Source organism: Poecilia latipinna, unplaced genomic scaffold, assembly GCF_001443285.1.
Source record: "Poecilia latipinna isolate Pla-1442-1.1 unplaced genomic scaffold, P_latipinna-1.0 Scaffold2315, whole genome shotgun sequence".
In the NCBI taxonomy this organism is placed as follows: Eukaryota; Metazoa; Chordata; class Actinopteri; order Cyprinodontiformes; family Poeciliidae; genus Poecilia; species Poecilia latipinna.
This window is the reverse complement of record NW_015114931.1, coordinates 12600-38084: the sequence shown is the minus strand read 5'-3', so window position 1 is coordinate 38084 and position 25485 is coordinate 12600. Positions and strand designations below refer to the sequence as shown.

The 25485-nt window shown below is 37.9% G+C and overlaps 1 protein-coding gene across 2 annotated transcripts in view; it reads right to left on the bottom strand.

Moving 5' to 3' along the window:
- Positions 1-25485, bottom strand: part of dph1 (diphthamide biosynthesis 1) — a 60615-nt gene that overhangs the window by 31524 nt on the left and 3606 nt on the right. The window contains exon 2 of one of the 2 annotated variants that reach the window (XM_015018733.1): positions 3441-3562. In XM_015018733.1, coding sequence (XP_014874219.1) covers positions 3441-3562 — 122 coding nt within the window. Of the gene's footprint in view, positions 1-209; positions 276-3440; positions 3563-25485 lie in introns of those variants that run through there. The other variant, XM_015018734.1, reaches the window with a different exon arrangement.

Here is a 25485-nt window from a genome sequence, read left to right as displayed (position 1 = left end):
TAACATGTTCAGACGTCGAGCTACACAGGATCTATGAAGGCGCATTTATAGCTCACAGCTGGCGTCTGCGGGGTATAATTGAAAATCATTCCCATCAAGTTGCCAACTCATGCAGGAACTGATGCAAAGACCTCAATTATTTAGGGAAGTAGAGGGACACATGTGATCGCTATTAATGCTATTAATTTCATAGGCCATTTACCACGCACTTGGGCTTAGAAGGCGTTGCTAGAGACGTGCAGAAGAAGAAGAAGTTGTTGCTGAGTGAAGATGGCAAGAGTCCAGGACAGGAAGGGCAAAAAAGGAGTGAGGGACGCATAAAACAAAAGAATTACCAATTGTTTTGACAAAACCTATTATTCATCATTTTATTTCACGTAATATGCTCATCGGGAGCAAGAGGACATCTTGTTTTAATTGAATAAATGGTCCATTAAGGTGAAAATTTCAAGATTGGAGGAGGTTCCTTAATGTCCCACATTAAACAACTCATGAGCAAAGAAAGATACGTGAATTCAGAAAGCACACAGACATCCAAACCTTTTTCTTCACAGGAGACTGAAAGCAGACAGGAATGAAACAAGAGTGAATAAATGAGGAAATCCCAACAGAAATATGCTGAAGAAGACCAAATTAATTCAGAGAGAGGGAGATTTCATAGACGGCTAAAGGAAGTCCAAATAGTTTGCCGCACAAGGCAGATGTGGAAAAAGTAAAAATTATCCAGAGTGTGAGAGAGGTGGGGTTGTAAAATTAACTGGATAGAGAAAGGATTAGCGACTCTACATTTGATCCAGGAAGTATAAGGTATGGATATTGATGGGTATTATTGGCTACAGGGCCCAAGGAGGTAAAACTAAGACTAAAAGTGTTGCGCACGACGAGTAAACCTCTGAGCTGAGACTACCATCTGTCCGTTGCTTGTTTATCGGTACTGCCAAACAGTAAAAGGGCAGAGCAAAGCGACATCGATCTGTGTTCACATTACCACGGCGGTCTGAGTGCACTTAGGTGCCGCAATTAGAGAAACAGTCAATGAGACAGACAGGACTCACTGCACAATCCCTGGGTTTTATTCTCATGCGTTATAGCAATAAGGCCTATTAGCACAGCTCCTTATTAAACAACAGCATAAAAACAAACAAACATGTAAACAGCTATGTGGGCAAATTTATTAAAAAGTAAATGTTGATAATGGAACATGGGCTCATCAACAAACAGATACAAGATTCATTTGTTAAAAGTGAGCATATAGGCAATCTTCTAACAAGTGTTTGATCTTAATGGACATGAGCAATTATGACACAGAGTAAAGATAGTTGACGTCATATTAAAGTTTTAACTAAATGAAGTTATCTAAAACAATTTACCAAATAGATTTTAAAACAGAATCTAAAACAGAATTTACATCTAAAAAATTGTTTGTCAAATGTTTATTGGGCAGAAAAAAATAACTTTCTACAAAGTAACAAGTGTAAAATAAGATTTCTTTTGTAACCATCTGCTCAGGTAGCAAGACAGTAGGTATAGAACTAGATATACAATACTAGATACACAATACCACTTAATCAATATTCTTTTTGCATCTACTAAAGCTGGTGAGTGAGAAAAAGCTTAATATTAGCAAAGTCAAAACATCTTTGGCATTGCACTGCAAAATCACAAAATCGTACCAAGTATTTTTGATACATAGTAGTCAAAATATTGTTTACACTTGAAATAATAAAAAACCTAACTTACAAGTAACTTTCCAGCAAGAGAAATTAGTAACTCCTTAATATTGATTAAAAAAGTACTACTTTTACAGGCAGATTATTTCACTTATAACGTGAGAAAAAAATGCTTTGTTTTAAGTGAAATAATCTGCCAATAGAACAAATACTTTTTAATCTATACTAAGGAATTACTGACTTAAAACAAGCTCTTATACCTTGCTGAAATTATAGTTGAAAGTTAGTTTTGTCTTATTTCAAGTGCACCGAGTAATTTTCTCTAGAAACTAGACATACATACTTGGTAACATTTTGTGTTTTTGATGGTGATACTCTTTTTCCAATGTCTTTTTTGTTGTTGTTGTGCAAGACTGTACAAACTTTAATCTCAACAAAAATAAATAGATAACTGCACTATCACAGTGAGTCTGCATCATGTCTGTCAGTGAAAGCGATAACCAAGAGTTAAACCTGAGCAGATCTGATTTAACTGCAAGTGAACGCTGAGGGGAGAGGTGTGGAGCGATCTGCATATTTATAGATCCATCCCTACTCTAAAGGAGGTTAAGGTGTACAGTTACATCTGAGCTGTTTTAACACATGGACACATTTGTTTTAAACCAATGGAAAAAAGCATCTAAATATATTGCTCAGATGAACTGTAGAATATCTGATTTGTTTTAATCAAGTCACATTGATTTTGGATGCCTAGTTCTAAGGTACTCTCTGACAATGGTACTTAAGAGGATGGGATAAATTATATATTTAAAAGGGAAAAAAAACACTGCAGAGAAAATGAAAGGAACACAGAGGAGACAGTAGCTCTGAGTCACTCTGAGGCCCGAGTCTTTCATCTTTCACAGGTGGTTGAAATCTTAGGAAACAGTGCAAATGATGTCTCATGGCTGAGAGATGAAGGCTAAGATCACAGACAGAAAGATGGCCATAAACAAAAATGTTCTGGCAATTTCTTCTCGTCTAACTTAACCCTGAAACTGACTTTAAAAACTTCAACTTTGTTGCTTTTAAGCAGATTCATTGATGTGCGACTGTCCCCCACTCCCTAGAAATAAAAATATCAGCACTAACCATCATTTCGCTACAATTGATGAATAACGGCCAAACTAACAAAAACAGGGGAGGAAAAAACATTTCCTTTGTTTTCAGTCACATTAAGATTCTGTTGGTCATTTCTGGTATTTTGCCGAGGTGAGCTTGTTCTGGCAGCTATGTATCAAAATTATTGATTTAACATTTCTTCCCACGTGTAAAAGACAGACAGACAGTGAGGTGAGACGCGTGAAGGTCCTGCGGAAATGCTTGAGGTTTCCAAAGGACATTGCTGGTGTGTTTTCAACTGATGTGAATGTGATGCTGCAAAGACCCGCTGGGTCTTCAGTTGTCCGCTACAAGTTGTTGGTCTTCAAAATAAAATCCTGACAAAATGCACTGAAATAAGTTGTTGCAACTCGACAAATTGCCGAAAATTCTAAGCGCTGTAATTACATTTGCAAGGTTTGCATGATTCTAATTATCTACATTTTGCTTTCATCAATAACTCCTGTCAATCTCTGTCATTTTTTTATGTCCATGTGGGTTACATGTTTTTTTCCAGGTAGCTCACTGACTGTAGGTGGGTAACCTTGGTGTTTTTTTTCTTTTTCTCTTTAGGCATTCAGAGCAATAAAGAACCAGACAAACATGTACAAGGGAGATAAAGAACCATACTCAGACAGCTGTGGCCATAGTGAACCATGAAATCTGCTCCCAGGGCACGGGCAGTGAAGTCGTCCACGCAGCAGGCGCCGTACGTCACGTCCCCCATTATGATGGTGTCCGCCTCCGTGAATCTGTGAAACACAGAAGCAATAATCAGCGCAGTCACAGACCATGTGTGCCTCGCCTTGATTCTTGCTATGGGGATCGATGCGCATGCCATGCGAGGCACTGTGTGATTATGGAAAAGCTGAGGTACGTCAATTCCTTTGTTGGAGCAGCAGGCTAAACCACAACTCATCGAGTCTGACGATTTTGCTGATCAATGGCTGACTCAAAACGACAGGTTTACAGACAGAGCTGCTTTGTGGCTTCATGACCAGCCAATAATGGCCAAAACGTAGCATAACAGCACTGATATATGAAGGTTATTCATCATTTGAGGTTACTAAGTTAGGTAAGTGAAAAGAAACAAAGGTAGAGTTAGGATGTTTTTTTAACGTTTTTTGGATTTATTAAGTGGAACTATATGAGGGTGTTTTCAGTGTTAGACTACAGCCATGAAGGACTTACTACAGGAGGAAAGTATAAGGACTATTTATCCCAAAATCCACTTCAGTGGGAAGAGGAGGAGTTTCAGGAAATAAACTTTGTGATGTCATGGAAGTTTAAAACAAAGGGCTGAGACAACACCTGTCCACTTTATGTAGCACTGCTACATTGGAGAGGACAAAAAGAGCGCTACCTGGAAGCGACTGTGTTGTATTGTATAAACCGGCCAAAGGAATTAACCTTGATCCTGGCTTTACTCAGAAATCTGCAGAAGGTACCTTATAATTACAGGTTCTCCAAAACTTGCTGTTGATGACCCGACACTGGGTGGCGCAAATTGATGAGATGCAGCTTCACTGAGTCTGCCAGCCAAATGCAGCTAATGCAGGGCTGAGAACAGCAGGCCTGCCACACAACACACTACAAGCAATTATCTGTAATTTGAAAAATGGCATTTAGTAGTGTAGCACACTAGTAGCTGCTAGAATAAGATTTAATATTTTCAGCTATTTTAAATTGCCAAAATCAGGTCAAATAGGAGGTGTGTCTGGCTAGCTGCTAGCTTTCCATTGATCTAGAGATTTCTTCACTTTTCTGTAAACTGACTGAAATGCGACGCTACATGACTACAGGCAACAGTAGTCATGTGACGTCAGTGATAGCCATTGTTTTTAGCCCTAACTTGTTGAACACTTGTTAATGAAAAACATGCTATTGTGAGTAAAAAAACTCAAAGTTTGCTTCGTTTCACCATCAGTGGGGCAAAGTAAGAGACATGTACATGGTATATTTAGGCTGCTAGAGAGTGAGAGAGAACAAGACTTAATGCAAGGTATTTGTCATGGTAGCTGTGCTAACCATGCTAATAGCTAAATTACAATGATATGGCTAGTTTTAAAGCCAACATACTTTTAAGTATGCAAAGCGTTGTAGCCTCTGCTACCAGTTAAAGAAAAAACAATGACCTAGATTGACTTTTATTATTGATTCATAAGTCTAAATCATGAATGATGATTATGAGCACACAGAAGCATTACAAAAAACAGGTTTTGGATATCAGCACAATCAGTTGATCTCTAATAACAAATTACTTTATAGAACCTCACTTAAATCTGAACTATCCCTTTACAGTTATTCAAGTTTATATGCTTTTTAATCCCATCTATGGCCTGGATTCTTTGCTAATCTGCCTGGAAACAAGAAAAAAAAACTGCTTCAACTACAGTTTGCTTGAAGAAAATAAGCCATTCAGGGTAAATGCTCCCAAGCACAAGTAGGTTATGAAAGTGTAACACAAATCATGTGGACCTAATGTTCCAGTTTAAAGTAATAGAGGAGAGAAAAAATAAGCTTCTTGTGAGGATAACTAACAAATTAAACATGCATCTATGGGCCCAAAATTCTTTGAGAGAACAACAGGATGCATTACTGAGAAAACAAGCATTTACTTTTATAGCCCTTTATGGGCAAATTAATGTAAGTAAAGTCATTAAGGCTAAGTAAAATGAATAAAATTCGAGTGGAACAAAGAACAAGTAAACGAACCATTTGAAAGAGAGGACAGAGCTGCAGGAGAGGGGGTAGTTGCAAAAAAAGGTGGTTCATGCCAGGTACTTGTGGTTTAAGTCTGACAGATTCAGGCTAGACAGAAAGCGGGAAGAACAGAGAAGACACAGAAGGCTTAGGAAGTGATAAACAGACACGGCTGCATACAGAACAGCATCTGTTCCAGCCAACAGAATCTCCGTAATGCGTCTCCTGCTGCACAAGCTTTCAACCTCCATCCACTCAGTTTATTCCCCGGTTCTGGCCTCTGTGAAGGACCTCAGACAGAGTTTCTATTAAGCCTTTCCATCTTCGTTTTCTGTGATAAAAACTCCAGGTGGGGCTCTCTTTCGCTGGGTTCCTCCTACCCACCCCCAGCAATCGGCCCCTTTCCTATACAAGTTGTTTGTTTTTCTCCCTCTCCTCCCATTTCCCAGTCCGGTCTACTCTAATGGTCGATCTCAAGTGAAGAGTGGCGCAGGCCAGCTGAGCCCAGCAAAAATCAGAACCAGCAATTTGTCTGGCAAATAAATATTTGCCTTTGATGGTTTGAATCAATTACCCTCTCTGATGTTAAGATTCAGACTTTGTTTGCATCCGCGTGATTGTACTGTGAGCCAACAGCTGGCACATGTTGATGGTTTGCATGCTATTGTTTACATCTAGAAATTTCGCAAATTTTGGAGATGTCGGTATTACTGATTTAGTGCCATGCTCCACGGCAAAGGAAGAAATAACGCAGAAAAAGAAGACATTTTAGAGCAACTCAAAACCACTCGTATTCTTTTTTTTTTATTTTTTTTAATCGCTCTCTGTGTCGGCCTTATGCTACACTCAGACCTATTGCCATAGCAACTAGCAAACAGCAGCTCCAACAGTGTATCAGGATTCAACACCAGAAAACACGCAAACATTTCCCACACAAAGAACAGAACATTCAGTCCATTACATTGTTATGTTTTCAGGCTTTTTTATAAGGCATATTTATTTTGCGATTATTAATAAGCAATATTCTGAACACAGCAGTGATCGATTGATTAGTTAATTTAGACACCTGCTCTACTGATGATCTTTCAGAGTTGGTGTGTGCATCCCCCCGTTTTTTTTTTCTGAACTGAAACACACCGAATTCCACAGCACAACTACATGTTAAGATTGTCAAAGTCAAGCTAGCATAACTGACCTACTACCCTTCCTCTTGCTATTTTTCTTTTTGATTAAAATTTGGCACTGAAACCCTTGGACCTTCTTATTTAGTTGTCAGTCTGACAATTAGTAGCAAAATATTGTGTCCTTTTTTCTTTTATATATCGTGTCTACATTTAAGAATTAGCGTAATATAACAACTTGACAGCTAACCAATGCTAGTCATAGTTGGTAAGCAGTTTATTGCCCTCCAGCAGGAAGTTGGAGGGAGGGATTTTGCGTGTAACATCTCATTGTAGTAACGGGTAGGTTCAGAGGTCTGTGGACACTCATAGAAGTTTTTCAATGCATTGTGGTTGCTGTATTTCGTTCAACAGAGTCTGCTGACTTTGTTTAGAAATGAATAAATGGGCATCCACCCTACAGCTAAAAATACACCGCATGCCCACCGGGGGGTGGGGGGGTGGGGAATGCAATCCACTGCAGACCATGAAAAGCCATCTACAATGCAAAACACAGCACTACAGAAGATCATTGTATCTAATCAGCCATCTATCTGCCAAAAACATCATTATCACACTACCTCCACTGGCACTGCAAAGCATATCTAGTTATTTCCAGGGTGACATTTTATGGTAATAAATGCTAAGGATCTGAGTAAGAGGCCGATATGAGAGGTGCGATTCTACTGGGACGTAGGCACAGTAATTACTGGGCGATGCATACTCCCATATCTCACTGGGAGAAAGGAAAAGCGGCAAGATGGCTGATATGGTAAAGGAGGCTGTTAATAAAATCCAGATTTCCATAGCTCCATTTTAAAATAGAACATACAATGGAACAGGTTGGCACATATAAAGAAGGCTGTTCTATATCACTACTAATCTGCATATAGTTCAACTCCTAAAGAGCCCAATCTCGACATTTTAGTTTGCACTTATCTGTTGTGCCGGTTGCGTTCTCCTATCACGTCGTATATTTGCACAGTTGTACTCTGCTCAGCCTTTCCAGCGGAAATGTCATTAAGATCTAATTAAGATGTCAGAGAAGCTTGTGAACTCCGAAAGAGCCCTTGTTAATTAGCTCTTTAGCATACAATTTGAAACGTGTGAGAAATTATCCTCCGATTAAAATCTTTTCAATAATAATAATAATAATAAAAAAACTGTACTGGTATCTGGCTGTCACAAACACAACTACATGTCAACAACCGGGCTGTAAAATATGTTTACACGTGCCCACACAAACACAGGCTGTGTATTTACGAAAGCTGATTGTATCACTTTTGTATCAACAGGTTAAGCTGCTATATTTTTCATAAATAGCATTTCATTTAACTGCATTCCAGTTCTAGAGAAAACATCAAAGCGAGCTAATGTTTCTGCTCTGTCCTCCAGAGATGATATTCTTTTTTTCTGATTTTGACAGGAATTCCTTCAGATGTCACCATAAAAGAGAAAGTTGTTTGGTAATAATGTCTTACAGCTCAGAGATACTGCAGCAGACAAAGAAAATAAAAGAAAAAAAAAAAGAAAGAAAAAAAGCAAATCTGCCTCTGAAGCATCCCATTAGCACGCACAAAGACGTTCTGTCACTAAAGGCACTTTTCTTTTGATGGAAATACCTAGACTGAATTAAGAAAACAGGCTTCCTCCATCTGCCTGAATAGTTTGTTTATTTAACATTGGAGTAATTTGTGATATGAGATGTTGCAAGTGATATGAGGGGGTTAGCAAATGTTCCCCAGAGGTGCCAGTTCTTCTCTCTTGCCGGCTGATCTCCACTTTCTCAGGGGTTTCCTCGGTGCATTATAAGCCTGGCGGGCCACCAGGCTTTACTTGCGCCCCACCGGGCTAACCATTGTTTCTTTATAATAGTTTTTTTTTTTTTTTTAAACACCAGTAGCAGTGATAGCAGAGACAGATTAAAGAGTTTATTTGGTGAGAAGCACAATGGCAACATAGTGTTGGAAAAATGTTCATCATTTCATGTTTTCTACTAAGAGTCAATTGCATTTATTGGTCACATTGATTTATCATTTACTCAAACCTTTTATTTCTAGACGTAGTATCGTTTCAGAATAACATAGTGACTGCTGAAGTGAGATTTCCACATTGCAGAGTTTATAGTTTGTAGAAAGACTAAACACTGCCCATCTTTACCTGTCTACACGGTGTTGGGGAGTTGAAGAGAAAGAGGCAAGAGGACTAAAGTATCTAAGGACAGGTGCAAAGATCCAATAAAATCAGGAGATGAATGCATAAACAAGACAACTATTTGCTGTCCAGCCTAAAGATCTTGCCTTTAATAAAGTTCTTAAGTTTATACGAAGACAATAGAAGAAGTTGGAATGTCCTATCATCGTCAAAACCAAAACTAAGTTACTGCTGGGTAAACTGGTTTCTGCCCTGGCACCCTCTTTCAGATCTTGTTTTTATTATTATTATTTCTTTTACAGCTGTTCTCTGCCTATTTTTTATCCTGCTGTCGAGTTTGACATTAGGAGTTATAGCCATGGTGTTACTCTAACACCATCCATGAGTGTGATGCTGCTTGGACGTCTGCTCTCGCTGTATTCATGCAGAGAATAAAAAGCAGAGGTGATTGAGCCCACCCCTGGTGAACAACAACAGAGATGGAAAATGGAAGAAAGATTTTGGGTTTCAACTGTGGGACGCTTATGGAATCAAGAAAGAAGATCAATGTCCAACAAACAAACCCTTTCAACACACCGTGTGAGCTGGGTGCATGTCAGATTAGTTTGTTGGAAAAGCCAGTCAAATACCTCTTCAAGGGCCATAACGACTGCACTACGCGATGCTCACTAAGAACAGATCAAATGGAAAAGACAGAATAATACAAAGGATCCTCTTAAAGAAAAAACCGTAATGTTTGTAGCAGAAATGCTAATTTACAACGCTTTCTTTAAAATACTCCAAAGGGGACTTTAAAAATACTCAAAATACTTTCCGTGACAAACTATAATCAATTGCCTTATGAACATAGGATTTATTTGGTAGGGACAATGCCCAATAATTAACATTTCTGTAGATGGCTATTAATAGACAAATTTTGTCTATTAGTACAAAATTAAATACTACAAATCCAAAACAAGGAAACTACAACACAATTATTATAAAAAGTATAAGTAGTAACTATAAGTGATACTAACATGGCTTAGCGAACTGAACTGATTAAAAAGTAATAGATTAGTGATAATGTGAATATAAAAAATAGCACTGAAAAAGACATAAGATCAAAGCTCCTCAAAACCATAAAGAAGTTACTGTTAACAACTGAAAAAAATGTTTCTTATTAGGTCTAGCTTAAACAAAAAACACACTCATGCCATTCACCTTCACTGCTCATCATCCTCACATGTTTTCACCAAATGAGCTGATGATTATTTACTATTCAGAGCAAATATGGCAACTGAGGAGCGAACGCACACTGGCTGACATCATGACAACATTGACATAGCTCAAAACCTACTCCAACATAAAATTAGTTGGGTCGTTGCTAAAAAAAATTCATCCCTCATCAATTGGTGTTTATTACTTTTTAATGACCTTAATTTTGGATAATTTCATTTACTACCTTTTAATACCTTTTACAACCCTTCAGACACCTTGCTTAATGCTCCCTCATTGCCCTAGCCGAGTGTGAAGACCGTCTCTGAATGCAGAGGATCTGACAAACCAAATACATGACAGTCAATCTAATTTGTCCCCGTTTTTTCCTCCTGCACTGATACAAGTTGTGTTGCAAGTTTCTGTAAGATCAACACTGCCATTCTCGTTTAACCGTCTCTTCTTCAAAGAGGTTTTCCTCTTTTCTAAGAGAGATCTCATCGAGTTTTCTTTTAAGTTTCTGTTAGTAAACACAGCACAATTTTTTTTTTTATAAGGCTTCTCCAAAGCTATGATAGCTGGAGTACAGCGGAGAGAAAGTTTAAAAACTGTTTGATTATCAGTGGTGAGATGCTTAGCCAAAACTCACTGGTATTTGCGGTTTCTTGAAAACTTCCTGAAACATTGGAATCAAATACTCTCTTTTCATCATCATAGCTCGCAGAGTTAAGCATGTGAAAAGCTGCCAGGCGGTAAATTGAGGAAGGAAAAAAGGTAAGGGGAAGGGTTTTATAGGATTTATAACACAAGACTTGAGGAAAGCGACAAAATAAAACCAATAATAATAATGGTTTTATCTCAGAGAGGTAGTGTGTTCATTTAAACCATAAAACTAAATACCAGGATTGAAAATACAATTTTATTTAAGTCAAAGGTGTTGGTGGAATAGGGAAGAACGAGGTTGGCTGTCTCTCACTTTTGACTTCATCTCTCAAATCGCTTAGTTGATTCCATTTTAATGTGAAATGGACGTCTACAGTGTCAGCTTGTCATAGAGTGAAGTTATTCTTCTCAGGATCCAAGTATAACAAAAAGAGAATTTCATCTTCATCTGAAGATAGCTATTTCTTTATGCAAGTTTGCAAACAGAGAGACCAAAATAAATATGAAGCATTGAGGATGTATTTTTCATTTAATTAAAAGCTAATTTTAATTAGAATTCTGATATATTCTGAATACCAAGTGGGTGAAATTCCTCTACAACAACCACTGGTGGACAAATTTTACAGCAGTGTTCAGTATTTTACACAAAGCACTTTGCCTAAAATCATTCTGACAGAAATATTCAGCAGGGTCACATGTGAAAAGCAGTGGCAGCTCTAGACCAAGTTTACTAGGAGGATCTGTGTCTTATTGGGCACAGAACAAAAAGGAAATAAACAAAAACATAAACGGGGAAAAAAAGACAATATTATTGCTCAATATATTAAGTCCACAACAATAAGGCTGCACAATATGGCTGAAAAATATATCCTGATCAGTCGATATCAATAATTATTGATAGGGTTTTTTATTTTATATTTTACATATCTACCCAACTTGTCACATGACCTTTCCCATTTTATTCACAGCTTTCACTTCACACAGCAGCTATGAGGCATGGTGGTGAAACCTGAAGCTGCTGCTGCGCAAGTTATTCAACTGGTTGTTGCTAGGGAACCAAAGAGGAAGCTAGTTTAGCTGGCCGTGACAGGTTGGGCAGCTAAGCCTTTCCATATTCTATCAGACGTATTATCTATTGGCAATGATCACCCAATGGTAATTTTACTAGCTCACAATTAAGTTGTGTTAAGCTACCTATAGCTCTCCCTTTAAACTTAAACGGTAAGTGTTTTTTTTTTTTGTTTTTTTTTTATTAAATCACTGTAAAAGCTTTAGAAGAGAAAAGTAGGAAAATATAAGTTAGTTTGGTGTGAAATAAAGGAAAAAATCCTAACAGTTCTCTCACCTCAATTTCTTGTATCAAATGACTGATATCATGTCATAAATCTCTAACCATTTTTGGAAATTTCCACACCAACATTCTTCAATAGTTCCCTTCAGTTTTGATTTGCTAAATCAAACCTGAAAAACAACCAACTCTGATCGCAAACTCAGTTTTACTCATAATTGAAAATAAAAATATCCAAGTAAACTGCTGCAACAAGAGCCAACGAGAATAAGCAAGACGGCCCTATAGAACAGGGCACTGTGGGACATACATTATGGAGTGGAGATTAGTCTATTTAATGTTTCCTTCAAGCAACCAAATTGCAGGAGATGCTCAATATGTATTATGCGGCCCAACTAATTGGAGTTTATGAAGACAAATATGAAGACATTAAGGTGAGAGGGTGCAACCACTGAAAACAATCCATCCATATACATCACTTCTGTAGCTTTCCCCTTATCATTCTTGAATTGTGACTGCATTCCCACATCACATCACCCTTGTTAATGAAGTAATATTTCATCCTATATAAAGTAATGTAATATACATATGACATGCATAATATGCCCTGGACTCTGAAACACCATCAAGCTGAGTTACGAATTTTAAATGGATTTTAGAAGAGCTTTTTTTATAGCTTTGCAAAAGAATCTGTTCATATCTCATCATATTTCCTTCAAATAGGGGGTTAAGGAGTAAAAGACATAAGTCATTCTTTTTGATTGCTTGGTCATGCCCCTAGCTGAAGGTTTAATTACTGAGCTAACTGTGGAAAAAAAATTATATATTGTTCAAGAATTTAACACAGAGTACCCCTCCCCTGCTCCTCCTTCAGTCTGTTCCTTCAGACTAGTGGCAGCAACAATTAAACACATGTCGCTTAAAAACTTATCATAAAACTAACAAAAAACTCATCATAAAATCTACCCCTCAACAATGTTTCATAGAGAAACTGTTGTGATGACGATCTGAATAGGGAATGTCAGAAACAGTAGGGGCTTCTTAAAGGGGCGGTATTATGTGTTCCAGACATATAGAGTCATTTTATAGCACAATCAAGAAACTGTTATCTTCAGTAACTGTAAAAATGCTGTACATATAATAATCTGTGAAATAAATTGAGCTCTTCTGCCTTCTCACAGTGCTAACTAGAATCAAACAGAGCTAACCTTAGCGCTGTCAATCATTCCTGTGTGTGGCGCTACTCACCCCACCCTTGAAGCTGTCTAGTATGCTGCAGCTAGCACAGCCTGTCATGAATGCAAAAGCTAGCTAGCATGGCCACTGATGACAGTGGATAAACGGTTTTCCTGGAACAATGAGTTGTTTCTCCGCCACTAGAACATTTAGCTGCACGTACATAAGTGTGACTGACAGTGCTAAGACCTGCCTTCTGGCTCTGATTGGTTGCTTCTCCATTGGGAGCGGTACATTTCCTCAGACACCAATAGTGGCTCAGGGAAGAGATTGATATTTTCACAGATCATCTCTGTCATACTGCTATGACAGTTCTAATAATGATGTAAAAATAAAATCTGTTGGGTTTTTTTTCATAAAAGTAACATATAAAACACAGCTAAATATATCAACAGAGGCAAGGGAATTGCTTATTTTCATTAAATGCATTGGTCAGAGGAAGGCTGCACTAAATAATAGAAAATTTCTGACTGTTGTCAGGAACACTTCTGCATAAAATCCAATAACAGAAGTGGCAGACTGGCTTCACAGGCAACAAACAGACAAGCAGGTTAGCAGAAGGGGGTTGGGAGGGTACAGGTGCTTCATCGCTGCTCTTGTTCAGCCACAGAGCGTAAACTGCGCAAATGAGCACATACAATTTCCATCCTATCAAGCCACGTGTCCACCAACACTCAGCAGTGCATGATGATGAAGCCCCACTCCCAACCCCCCGACCCCCCACTATCTCCCTTCTGCACAAAACGTGTGTGATTTTTTTCCCCTCACATCTGGCAAAAGCTCATCTTTTATTTCATTACATTTCAGATATCAGCGACCCCCACCCCACCCACCTCCACTTCCCCCATACACCCACCAACAGCCCTATTGTATGGCTCTGAGTGGGCTTTGGATGGAGGGGAAAGCAGATCGGTACAGAGAGAGACGGCCTTTCCCAAAGGTAGCATCTCTCTGCACAGATGAACCATCATTATTTCTCCAAATAAATTCAGTTTAGGTAAGTGGGGGGGATAAAAAAAAAAAAGATTAAATCAGCGAAATGAAAGTCCGCTGGAATAAATGATGTTATGTACGGTGGGAAAACAAGAGGATATGCACCTTGAAAACTAAACAGGAGAAAAAGAGGAGCATTACCTATGACGCACGGAAGAGCTTGGATATAGCAGATACGCACACAGGGATAACGACAAAAGAGAGAAGGAAAAAAATTAAAAAACAACTAAAAACGGGCAATCACATCGTGTTTGTAATATCACTAAATGTGATAGCAATAATCTGCTTTATACACATGTAACAAAGACGATATCCCAACTGCCATCCTCTAAGCAGGGGGCAACGAGCAAAAGGATTAAATTATCTCATATCCCTTCTTTTGTTGTCTAAAGGTTTTTACCATTTCCTCCAATTTAACTTCTTCTTCTTCTTCTTTTTCTTGTCATTTTTTTCCACATAGGAATCATTGGTTTGCTAATCCACAAAGAAGATTTGAATTTAAAAAAAAAAAGTGACTGTCAACCTGTAGCCGTTGAACATCTGCCAGCAAAATGAGACAACAGCGAGGCTGTGAGCAGTGGATGATGCTTACACAGATGTTTTCAGTAATACCATTAGATAATCCTTTAACTCCCTGAAAAACAAGATCATTACTGGCATTTCCCTGAGTGTATCTCATCTATTTGCTATGCCATTTATTCCTAAGCCTGAGCAATGGGTCATTATAGAAAAGCCCCATAGCTTTATCCAGGCAGAACCCAAAAGCTGTACAGTGAAACGGCGTGTAGTTAGAACAACGGAAACCAAGTTTACATAATAATACAAAAGAGCAAATATGGCAAATGGCTATAGGGAATGGGCATTGTTGTACTGACTTTACTGTCAAAGATGAAATCTCAAAGCTATATGCAAACACAGTCACGGCAGTCTTCATAGATGTCTGGGGAAAAAAAAATTCAAAAAAGTAAATCAAGTTGGATGCAGTAGTTATCAGATGAGCGAGGGTTTAGACGGGGATCGTGATAAGCATGAAGGAGAGGAGATAACAGGGGGTATTATGTGCTGCTGTGCCACCACCGGAGAACATGCCCAAAGCTTACTTTAAGATAATGTCACTGTGTCCAATTAATAATTCATCCCCTTTTCTGGGTGAGCAATTATCAATCATGACAAAGGCAGATGTAAGAAGCGAACAAAAGAGTGGCAACTATATATATATATATATATATATATATATATATATATATGAAACATGAGTGAAAAGAAATTTGATTTTGTAATTTAATGCTTTGAAATTGGGTCTCTGCCTCTCTAACAACTCCTGCTCCTTCAAACATTGCTCATTTAGGAAGTCATCACATCGCTCCTGTATTAAACTTCTAGCAGTAGTTTTACCAGCATTGCAGTGAAAAGTAGCTCATATACTGAGATCAGCTGATGCTCAGTTCCAACAGGTGTTTGCTAATTGCTGCTGGCTAGTCTGAAGGAGCTGAGCGGGGCAGTCGCAGGGGAGAGCTGCTCTGTGAAGCAGAAGCTTGGAAAGTGCAGCTCTGAGGAGGAGCTGCACCTCAAATATTCTGCACTCAATAACAGGGTCCAGAAATGTTTCCCACAGTAAAATACAAGTACTTCATTTTCAAATGTTTCCATATTTTGGACATAAAAACAATAAAATAAATAAATTTAAAAAAAAAGTTTCAATTCACTGTTAAAAAACTTTATTTTGAAATGTGTCTCTCACACACACCCTCTACATCAAACTGATACGAGAACAAAACACTAATCTAAAAAAAAAAAAAATCAAAAATAAGCTAACCTTTACTTCAATTAAACAGATCAATGAGTCATTGTGTCTTTAGGAATAAAGTAATATTCTTTCCACTGAAACAATCCAAACAAATCATCAAATGAAATGCTCAAACACAATATAGAAAGAAAGTTATATAAAAAAAAATCTCTACAAAATGCCCGCACTAATTTCTCTGGCAATTAGAAAATGGAAATAATTTTGGTAATTCTCTAAACAAGAGAAACCTTGAAAACACCTAAATGAACCCTGCATATAAAATAATGCAGGTGTATCTATAATACCATAACGCCATAATGTCACATTTTCTCTCCAGAAACTGTACTTACTGGTGGGAAGGTGTTTACATAGCAACTCAAATCATCAAACAAAAGATGTCGGCCTTAAGGCTTTTTTATGACCTACTGCCGGTTTGATGGCAGAAAACTAAACATTTTTGTTTCATCTTCTAATCTTTCATTATGTCAACAAAAAGTCAAGACGGTTCATTGAGAGTTTAAGTCATGAAATGCAGCTGTATTCAAATGAACAAAAAAAGATGGAAAAAAAAATGTATTTAACTGGCTGGAATGCAATATGTACATCATTTGTTTGTAGAAGGTTTTGACAGCACATTATTAAAATGTTCTCAAGCTGCACACATCCAACATTATTACTTTAACCCCCCAAAAAACAAGCATTTGTCTTTCTACAGTTTAAAACGTCTGTCTTAGAAGACTGTACTTGATAAATCGTAGTATATTTTTAACAGGGGAGCTTAAATGGACATAAAAAAGACAAGAAATCTGAGAAGGCATTAGTTGTTTGAAATCAGTATAAAGTACCAGTAGGACGTGTGTTTTGTAGTCTTGTCCAAATGTATACCCAGCTTATGTTCAGACTTCTAAAAGATTAATGCTGCTGGACATAAGTTAAATTGGGATTTTACCAGTCCCTCAGTCAGCAAAAATATATGAAATGGAGCAATAGCTGGCATTCCTATAGAAATCTCTTTTGACATAAAAGTCAACTGTGAAAAATAACCGGCGTGAGAACCTTTTTTGCTCGCCACGATTGATGAGGTCACATACGTATAAACCCTCCTTCATTTATCCTTAAGGGTTTCCTTCATCATGTGTCGTTCTGCTCCTCAAGACTTTCTCTCCATTCTTATTTTTTAACTCCTTTCCTAACTATTGATGCTTTTCATAATTTCTAAATTGCTGTGACAAAAAAAATTTAAAAAAAATCACAGTTATCTTTTGCATTTCTCTTCACAGACGCTTTGGCTAATTATTGTCCATTTTACATCCTTCTCAGCCCAGATCTATTATTGAACTGAGCTATGTATAATTAATAAGTCACTGTCCTAAAGTGAAAGGTGAAAGTTTATCTGGATGTGCTTTGAACACATATGAGAAGATGTTCATTATTATGGCAAAACTATATTTTTATGTACACAGTGAAAATCGCTCATCTTTTCTGATTATTTTGGACATAGTTATAAGTGTTTCAACTATAAAGGAGAAAGAAAACATTTATTGCAGCATTCTAAGAGCCTTTCTTTGAGAAAAGGCTCTTAGAATGTCAACTAATCCACTCTGAAGTGAGAGATTAAATAATACTGTGGTTCACATAATGTTCAGTCTCTGTCTCATTACGAAAAGAAATGTGACCTTCACTTTCAGAAGGTATCCAGTATAAAAACTAATTACATTTGACAAAAAAATAGTAATTTAACTAAATAAATATTAGGGGTAAAAATTATGATTGCAGCAACAACTGTGAATATGTTCTTTGAAGACAACTTTACGACAATGTTATCCAAATGGGAACAATAATAAGTGTTTAGGAAAATTGACATTTTAAACAAACAAGTATAGCATTGTTTAAAATCATAGAGTCATTACCTCAGCTGGCAAGAATATTATAGCTATAATAATGTCTAAACACATTTATTTATGGTTAATTTGATTTTTGTGCTATTTTTTTTTTACTTTTGTGAAATAAACTATTATGCTGAAGATCATTCAGATTTAAATTTGAATTTGTTTTTTTTTTTTTGTCAACAAGAGATGAATAGTGTTTTCTCTACAGACTGATACTGTATAGCAACATGTGTGGAAGGGGAAATATTGAGTTACATAGTAATTCATGTAGATGTAAAAGACTGATGTCACTCCAGGACCTAGCTAGCTCATTTAAGGACTTCAAGCTGTGGAATTAACATCACAGATAATGTCAGCATTTCTGAAATTGTAACTTATAACTCTGGTATATCTTGATAAAAGCTGGTGCTTAGAGCCAGGCTATACTAACTTTACACACAAAGTTCTCTGTTTCTGGTGTATTTTTGTGACATTGTCATGGGACCACAAACTAGAAGCTAGAAACAATACCATGTTTACTAGGAACCTTCGAAAAATCATCCCGGAAAACAACTGTTTCTGTGCAGATAAACCCATAGGCTTTAATAACCCACAGTTGGGTACGACCTCCAACTTTGTGAACGACTGATTAAAAGTTAGTTTCTTGAAGAAAAAAAAAACTTTACTTCATTTCGAAGCCTGGGCTTAATATTACACTGCTTTCTGTGAAATTACAAGCAGATGTGCCAGACACTGTTACCCAAAAGAAGAGTGATTATGATGGGTCAGAGTGATTATGTTGGAGGAAGAACAGATGAGGACAGAAGGAATAACTTTGCATATCTTTCTTCCACATTGCTGAAATGTGGCAAACAAAGAGAATCCAGCATGATGTAAAAGCTTAAGTATATAACAAACCGATAATTATTCATATTGTAGTTTAAACTAAAAATCCAAACCCAAGAATTAACTTTTATGCAAGTTACAACCAGAGTGACCACCCTGTCTTTCTGTATCCATGGAAAGAATCAATTGTACTTTTCACAACAGCAGGGACAATTTCAGAGGTGCTATTTTCCAAGATATCATATTACAGTGTCAGCACCTACCAGAATTTCAGGTCTGCCAGGGCATGATGTGATGTGATTACGTTTCGCAAAGGTGAGACTGGTGGATATTTTTGTGATCCTGTAAGTCTTTGTCCAGGAGATGAGGATGGACATTAGTGTGGCTGATTCACTTTCACCTATCACACCACGGACGGAAAATAATCAACTGCGAAGGCACATATGTCACATCATCATTGGTACAGCAACAAACCCCGGGCCGTGGTCATGTTGACGGGCTTAAGTTTCATTCTTAAATGCCTCCTTTGGTTTTTGTTGTGTTCAAACTAACTAGGAACACAACAAAGATGTCAGAGGAGTAGAAATACTTCGGGTTTTTTCACACCTGACCGTCCGATAGAGTCGGCTCAATTGGAGACCAAAGTTGCAACTGAACAGAGTCAAACAAATCAAACCAATTGAAAAACCTCTTTGGCATCATCGCCTGTGGTGGTGCTTCTTCAAAAACCTCTGAAGAAGACATGAGAATAACTTCCTTCTTTACGAAATGTGAACAAAAATGGAGTGCAACCATTTTAGTGGTTTTGAATTTCTCTTTCTTCCTAGGTAAAAGACCACAAGCTATTTCTCCCTCTACTGCTAGACTCTCGTCATTTTGACTGTGTTTACCCAGAATGCCCTGCACTATTGTTCGCATCTTGCTTTTGGATTGGTTTCTGGTCCGCTTGCATTCTCATATGTATTCAAACGAACTGGACTTTCTAGACAAACAAACCAGAGTTGGACTGACCTCTTAAGCCATTGACTTAGATCTAAGCATTTTGAAGGTGACACTTAAGTGGTTAAAGCAGTCTACATCCTTAGGCGCACTTTCTACTAAACGAAAGAAGGAATTTAAGATAGATTCTCCCTTAAAAAATAAAACGGATGAAAAATGGTACTGGGGAGAGTGATAAACTGTTCCACTGAAATATATGCCATCAGTTCTGTCACTGTTTTTCTCTAAAGAAGATGTCACAAACCACGGGAACATCCTCACAGAAACTGACAAGTTTTCGTCGAGGTTTGCTGGAACCTGTTGAGATGCTTTTTCAGGAAAGTTTTAAGTGGGCAGTAGGAAAACGACTGTCTGGAGAGACCATCATTAGAAAATACAACCTTCTATGGGTGAACTTGAAGCTCATACAGGAGTGCTCCAACTAATAAGCATCTCAATTAGCCAAAGAGCCAGCACAGGCGAGAGCCGAGTGCAAATTTGGGAAACGCGTGTACTATCGTTCACTCACTCATTTGCCAGACCTGTTGCTCTTGCTCAGCCATGGAGAATGAGACAACGTGAGGGAAAGAATGCGTCGGAGTCTCCTGCGAGGCTTCTTCCTAATGCTAGACCTGACATTTACCCTGGGAGGCTGTGGGCTGTGGCTGCTGCTGCTGCTCTCACTGAAATGATTCAACCTGCTGTGCAGAAGGGAATCTATTCTGATGGATGTCGACAGCTAGGAAGTAGAAATGTCTTGAGGGTGTGGGGAGTTGTGTGTGCTTATATTGTTTCTGGATTTACCAACACAGCACTTGACATAGCTTTTATTTGAGCCACTTAGGGGGTTATTTTGGCAGTCACCAAGGCTTGGCATGATGAAGACTGATGGAAAACAGGTATGGTGTGACAGTGGGGGTCTCAGAGGGATGGCTTTCAATCAGACTTTTGACTGAATAACCCTGTCAACCAAACAATTCCAGACAGTTCAACAGATAGTGAATCCAAACCAGCGGAATCATTGAACATATAATTCTCTTAAGTAAGGCTGTCACTACATGCAATTAATCTCATGACACATTAAAGTGAACTCACTAATTTCCATTCTGATTATTATTTTTTTGAAGGGAAATTTGGTTTGCAGAGACTTAATTAATTTTGTTTATGGTCTTGGTTGTGTGTGGTTTTATTTCTGTTTTATAAATCATTATTGGATTATGAGTTTAATTTTGGACATCCTAGACCAGGGGTGGGCAACTCCAGGCCTCGAGGGCCGGTCTCCTGCAACTTTTGGATGTGTCTCAACTTCGACACACCTGAGTCAAATAATGAGGTCGTTAGCAGGACTCTGGAGAACCTGACTGCACTTAGGAGGTGATTCAGCTGTTGGATTCAAGTGTGTTGGATCAGGAGACATCTAAGAGTTGCAGGACACCGGCCCTCGAGGACCAGGATTCCCCACCCCTGTTCTAGACATCTTTCGGTTCCAGTGTGGAGCGTTCTCTACAAAAGTTTATTTATGTTTGCGAGGTCATTATTATGCCTTAATCAATAAATGACTTGAAAATGGACTCAAAACAGCAATGTCATCATTTATTGCAATAAATACAGGGATAATTTATCATCCTGCAAAATTTGTTATTGTGACTAACTCACATGTGTCACAAATGGTTTTACATTTGAGATATTGATGCCATGCTGAACTTCTTATCTTAATTAGAAAAATGTCCCTTGGATACCTAAAGGGAACACTGTATCCAACGTCAGTCATTCCTGTTAGTATAGCAATTTCTGTCCATTGTACCTTTCTTGTTTTGGTTTCTATCTACCAACCTGGAGCTTAAATCTGGTTCCCACAGGTCTACCAGGTCAACTTAAACATCCCCAGTGACCCTGCGATTAGCTGATTCCAACATAAAATAGAGGGTCAAAGTCACTCCAACAATACACTCGTCACATTAGGAAAAGAGTCGGGCGATATGGCAAAAAAAAATTACCTAAATATTTTTTTGGTAACACTTTATTTGAAGGGGTGGGCATAAGACTGACATGACAGTGTTGTAAACATGACATAACACCTGTTATGAACATGAAGTTTTCACGAATGTTTTATTGTTGTCATGAAGTTTCATTCGGTAAATAATATTTTTAATGCAACGTTGACACTTTTAATTGACTTTTTCTCAACAGTTTCATAGAACTTTGCATTAAAAGGGCCATTATTGACCTAATAAGGCAAAGTTGACACTTTTAATTAACTGTTTATGGAACTTTCAGTGTAACTTCGCATTGAAAGTGTCACTATTTACCGAATGACACTTCATGACAACAGTCATAAGCATTCATAAAGACTCCTCCAACATGTTTATAACAGGTGTTATGTCATGTTTATGACACTGACATGTCAGTCTTATGCAAAAATCTTCAAATAAAGTGCTACTCCAGATTCATACAAACTTGGCGAATACGTTTTTGTGCGTTTTTCTACACTGTTCAAGCTTTGTTCTGAGTCTTCATAATTGGCAGAGGTTCTTTAAATGTTACACACCATGTAACTTTGTGGTTGTTCCAAACCACAGATCAATGACTCATGCCATGAAATAAATGCCATGGATTATTGGCCATCTCAATCAACGTGTAGGCTCAGTCACTGTTATATCTTTAGAGCTATTTTTAACAAAGCTCCCTTGGTACTTTTGATTTGCTATTCATCTGTAGGTTTTATTTACTGAAGAGGCTGAAGATTTGATTAAGTAAGGATGATTATTTTTGGTGACTGTACAAGCTTGTACATCAAATATGGATTTTGAACAAATGTATTACTCATTCATCTTCCTTTGTTTTTCTCACTCACATTTTATAAGTTCCAAGTATTCCAATGCTGGGGAAGCTGCTGCTGCCAAGTATTGTGTACAATACAGTGATGTCATAGTGAAGTTATCTTCATCGTTTTGCTCCTTCATCATACTTACAAGAGCGTGCAAAAAGTAATTGCCCTTTAAATCTAATAATTAGCTGCTCCACTACAGCAACATTTTCCATCAAGCATTTCTGTCCTAAAAGATCTTGTGGTTTTGGACAAAACCTCACATGCTTACTAGGCCTGGTCTAGGCATAACATAATACTTAATCTAAAAAGCACCTTAACACTTCAACCACGGCTAAATTTCTCTGGAATGGGAAGGTTCCTCGTATACGCACTCAATTCTTACAAAGACCTAAAAGGCTTGAGAGAATGACCTTGCCAAATTTTAGATATTATTATTGGGCCTCAAATATTAGACTTTTTAGATATTGGCTCGATGCAGATAGCCCTTCTTCTCCAGGTTGGCTTGTTATGGAGGCCAACTCTGTAAAACCTGTGTCCTTGGCAGCCTTACTACATTCACCATTACAGTCTTCAACTAAACCTTATACTTCTAATAAAATAATCGATGCATCCTTAAGGCTGTGGATGCAATTTAGACGGCATTTTGGCTTGCAATCTCTTTCTGTCTATGCTCCTATAGCTTCAAATCATACCTTTCCACCATCTCTCTCAGATGGTATCTTCCTGTCGTGGCAGAGAATAGGAGTTTCAACTTTTCATGATATGTATCTTGATAATACTTTTGCCTCGTTCCAACAAATCTCTGAGAAGTTTCATATCCTGCGCCACCAATTTTTTAGATACTTGCAAGTGTGCAGCTTTGTCTGCTCTACCTATTAAAATTTTCCCAGCCTTCCCAGGGAGTCACCCTTAGATATTTCTCTAAAACCTCCTGTCAAACTGAAAGGGGCTATATCTTTTATTTACAATCAAATCACACTTCTACGCCCACAAGCCTTGAATTCTTTTAGAGCACTTTGGGAGGAAGACCTTGGACAGGCCATTTCAGAGGATCTTTGGACTCAAATCCTGTCATTAGTGCAGAAGTCCTCTATTTGTGCCAGACATAATCTAATTCAATGCAAACTTGTGTATCGCACTTAATATACTAAAGCACGTCTGGCTAAGTTTTATACCAACGTTTCTCCTGCCTGTGATAGTTAGTTTGATCCACACTATCTGGCTCTGCCCTCAGCTTTTTAATTATTGGTCCAAAGTTTTTGCTATTCTGTCGGACATTTTTTACAAGAAACTGGAGCTTGACCCCTTGATTGCTTTGTTTGGAGTTGCACCTCCACAGTCCACCCTATCCTCCTTTCAGAAATCCTCCTTGGCTTTATTGACATTTTTGGTGCGGAGAGTTGTTATAATGAAATGGAAGTCGCCTCAATCTCCATCATATACACATTGGCTTCGAGATACACTGTATTTCATTAAAATTGAGAAAATCCGGTTTACTTTAAGAGGCTCTTCTATGAGATTTTTGGGTTTGTGGAGCCTCTTGTTAAGAGCCCTTAGAAAACCCAGACCCTCTGTACGGAGCAAAGCGCAGAAAGAAGAGTTGGTTTTTACCAGCCAACAGTGCAGCCCTAACCTGCAAAAAATTTTAAGCTGTGCTAGACTGTAGAATCTGTTGTACTGTTCTGGAAAACAAAGTCAAATAAAAGCCCTTTAATGATGCTTATCAAACTCCAATAATCATGAGATGGCATCTGCTAGAGAAGGGCCTTGGAGAACAAAAAAGGCTTCAAAGCCCTTTAGCATGTACTGAATATCTGAAAGGGAGAGTTATTAGTCAGGGCATTTATATTTCTTTGCAGTCGGAGATTCTCAGTAAATTCTGCTTCCAGCTTATAAAAGTACCTTTCAATCCTAGAAAAAGGCAACAGGAAAACTTTCACACACAATAAAATATAATGGCGCAGTTACCAGCACACACATTACTGGCAGCCTACACGGCATTATTGGTTTTGATTAGAAAGTTTCCTCTCTCATTCGCGTGTGAGAGCTGACTCTAAACTAATCTTTGAACTCATATGACATTGTCACCACAGGCAGCGGACTGAATTATATAAATTGGCACAAAGAGAATCAGATAAAAGAGGCTGAGCATTGGAACAAACAGATCACTGCTCTAATGAGCATCAATGAGTTCTTTAATTTCTGTCATTTGTTGCTAGTTGTGACTCTTGCCTCTCTTTTTTTGTTCCATTAGGTTTTTTTCCTACAGTGCTACATTGAACTTAAGTACAACTGTTTGAGAAATCATCCTTTTAAGCATATTTTTTTCCTAGTTCATATACTGAACAAAAATATGCCAAAAGAACCCAATAGACATTATTTGTTACATTATTTATTGTAAACATGCATATGTAAAACGTTACACGTTTTGGCCGAAGCACATCATGATTCACAAGAGCTTGTCCTCATTAAGACTTAGCAATCCATCCAGCTGAAGCTCCTAACTATCAGTGCAGCTTAAGCTTTTTATCCTAATTTCAATATGGATCTCAGTCCCGTCCATGTAACAGGGGGTTAGTAATAGGGATGATAAATCAGTCCAACATATGATGTTATTTTGACTTCTAGTAACACTAAACATCTGCGGGTGAGACAAGGTCAGCGCTACGTTCTGCCAACATGCTAACTTTTTTTTTTTTTGCTGCCTAGATGCTTCTAAATATTCATCATGCTCCGTCCTGTGATCTTTTTTTAGTTTTAACATGACAAGCTACAGCTCCATGGCATCACAGCAGAACAGTAAGTAATCTTTATCAGTGGAGGTGGGAGGGCTAGGGTGTCAAATTAAACATCCAGAAGCAGAAAACTTTCACCTATGGGTTAATCCACCAAAAGGATCTGACAAATTTCATGTGCCATGCCGAGATTGTTATCAAAGCTATCCTCACTCTAAGGGAACAACCTAAGAGATTATAG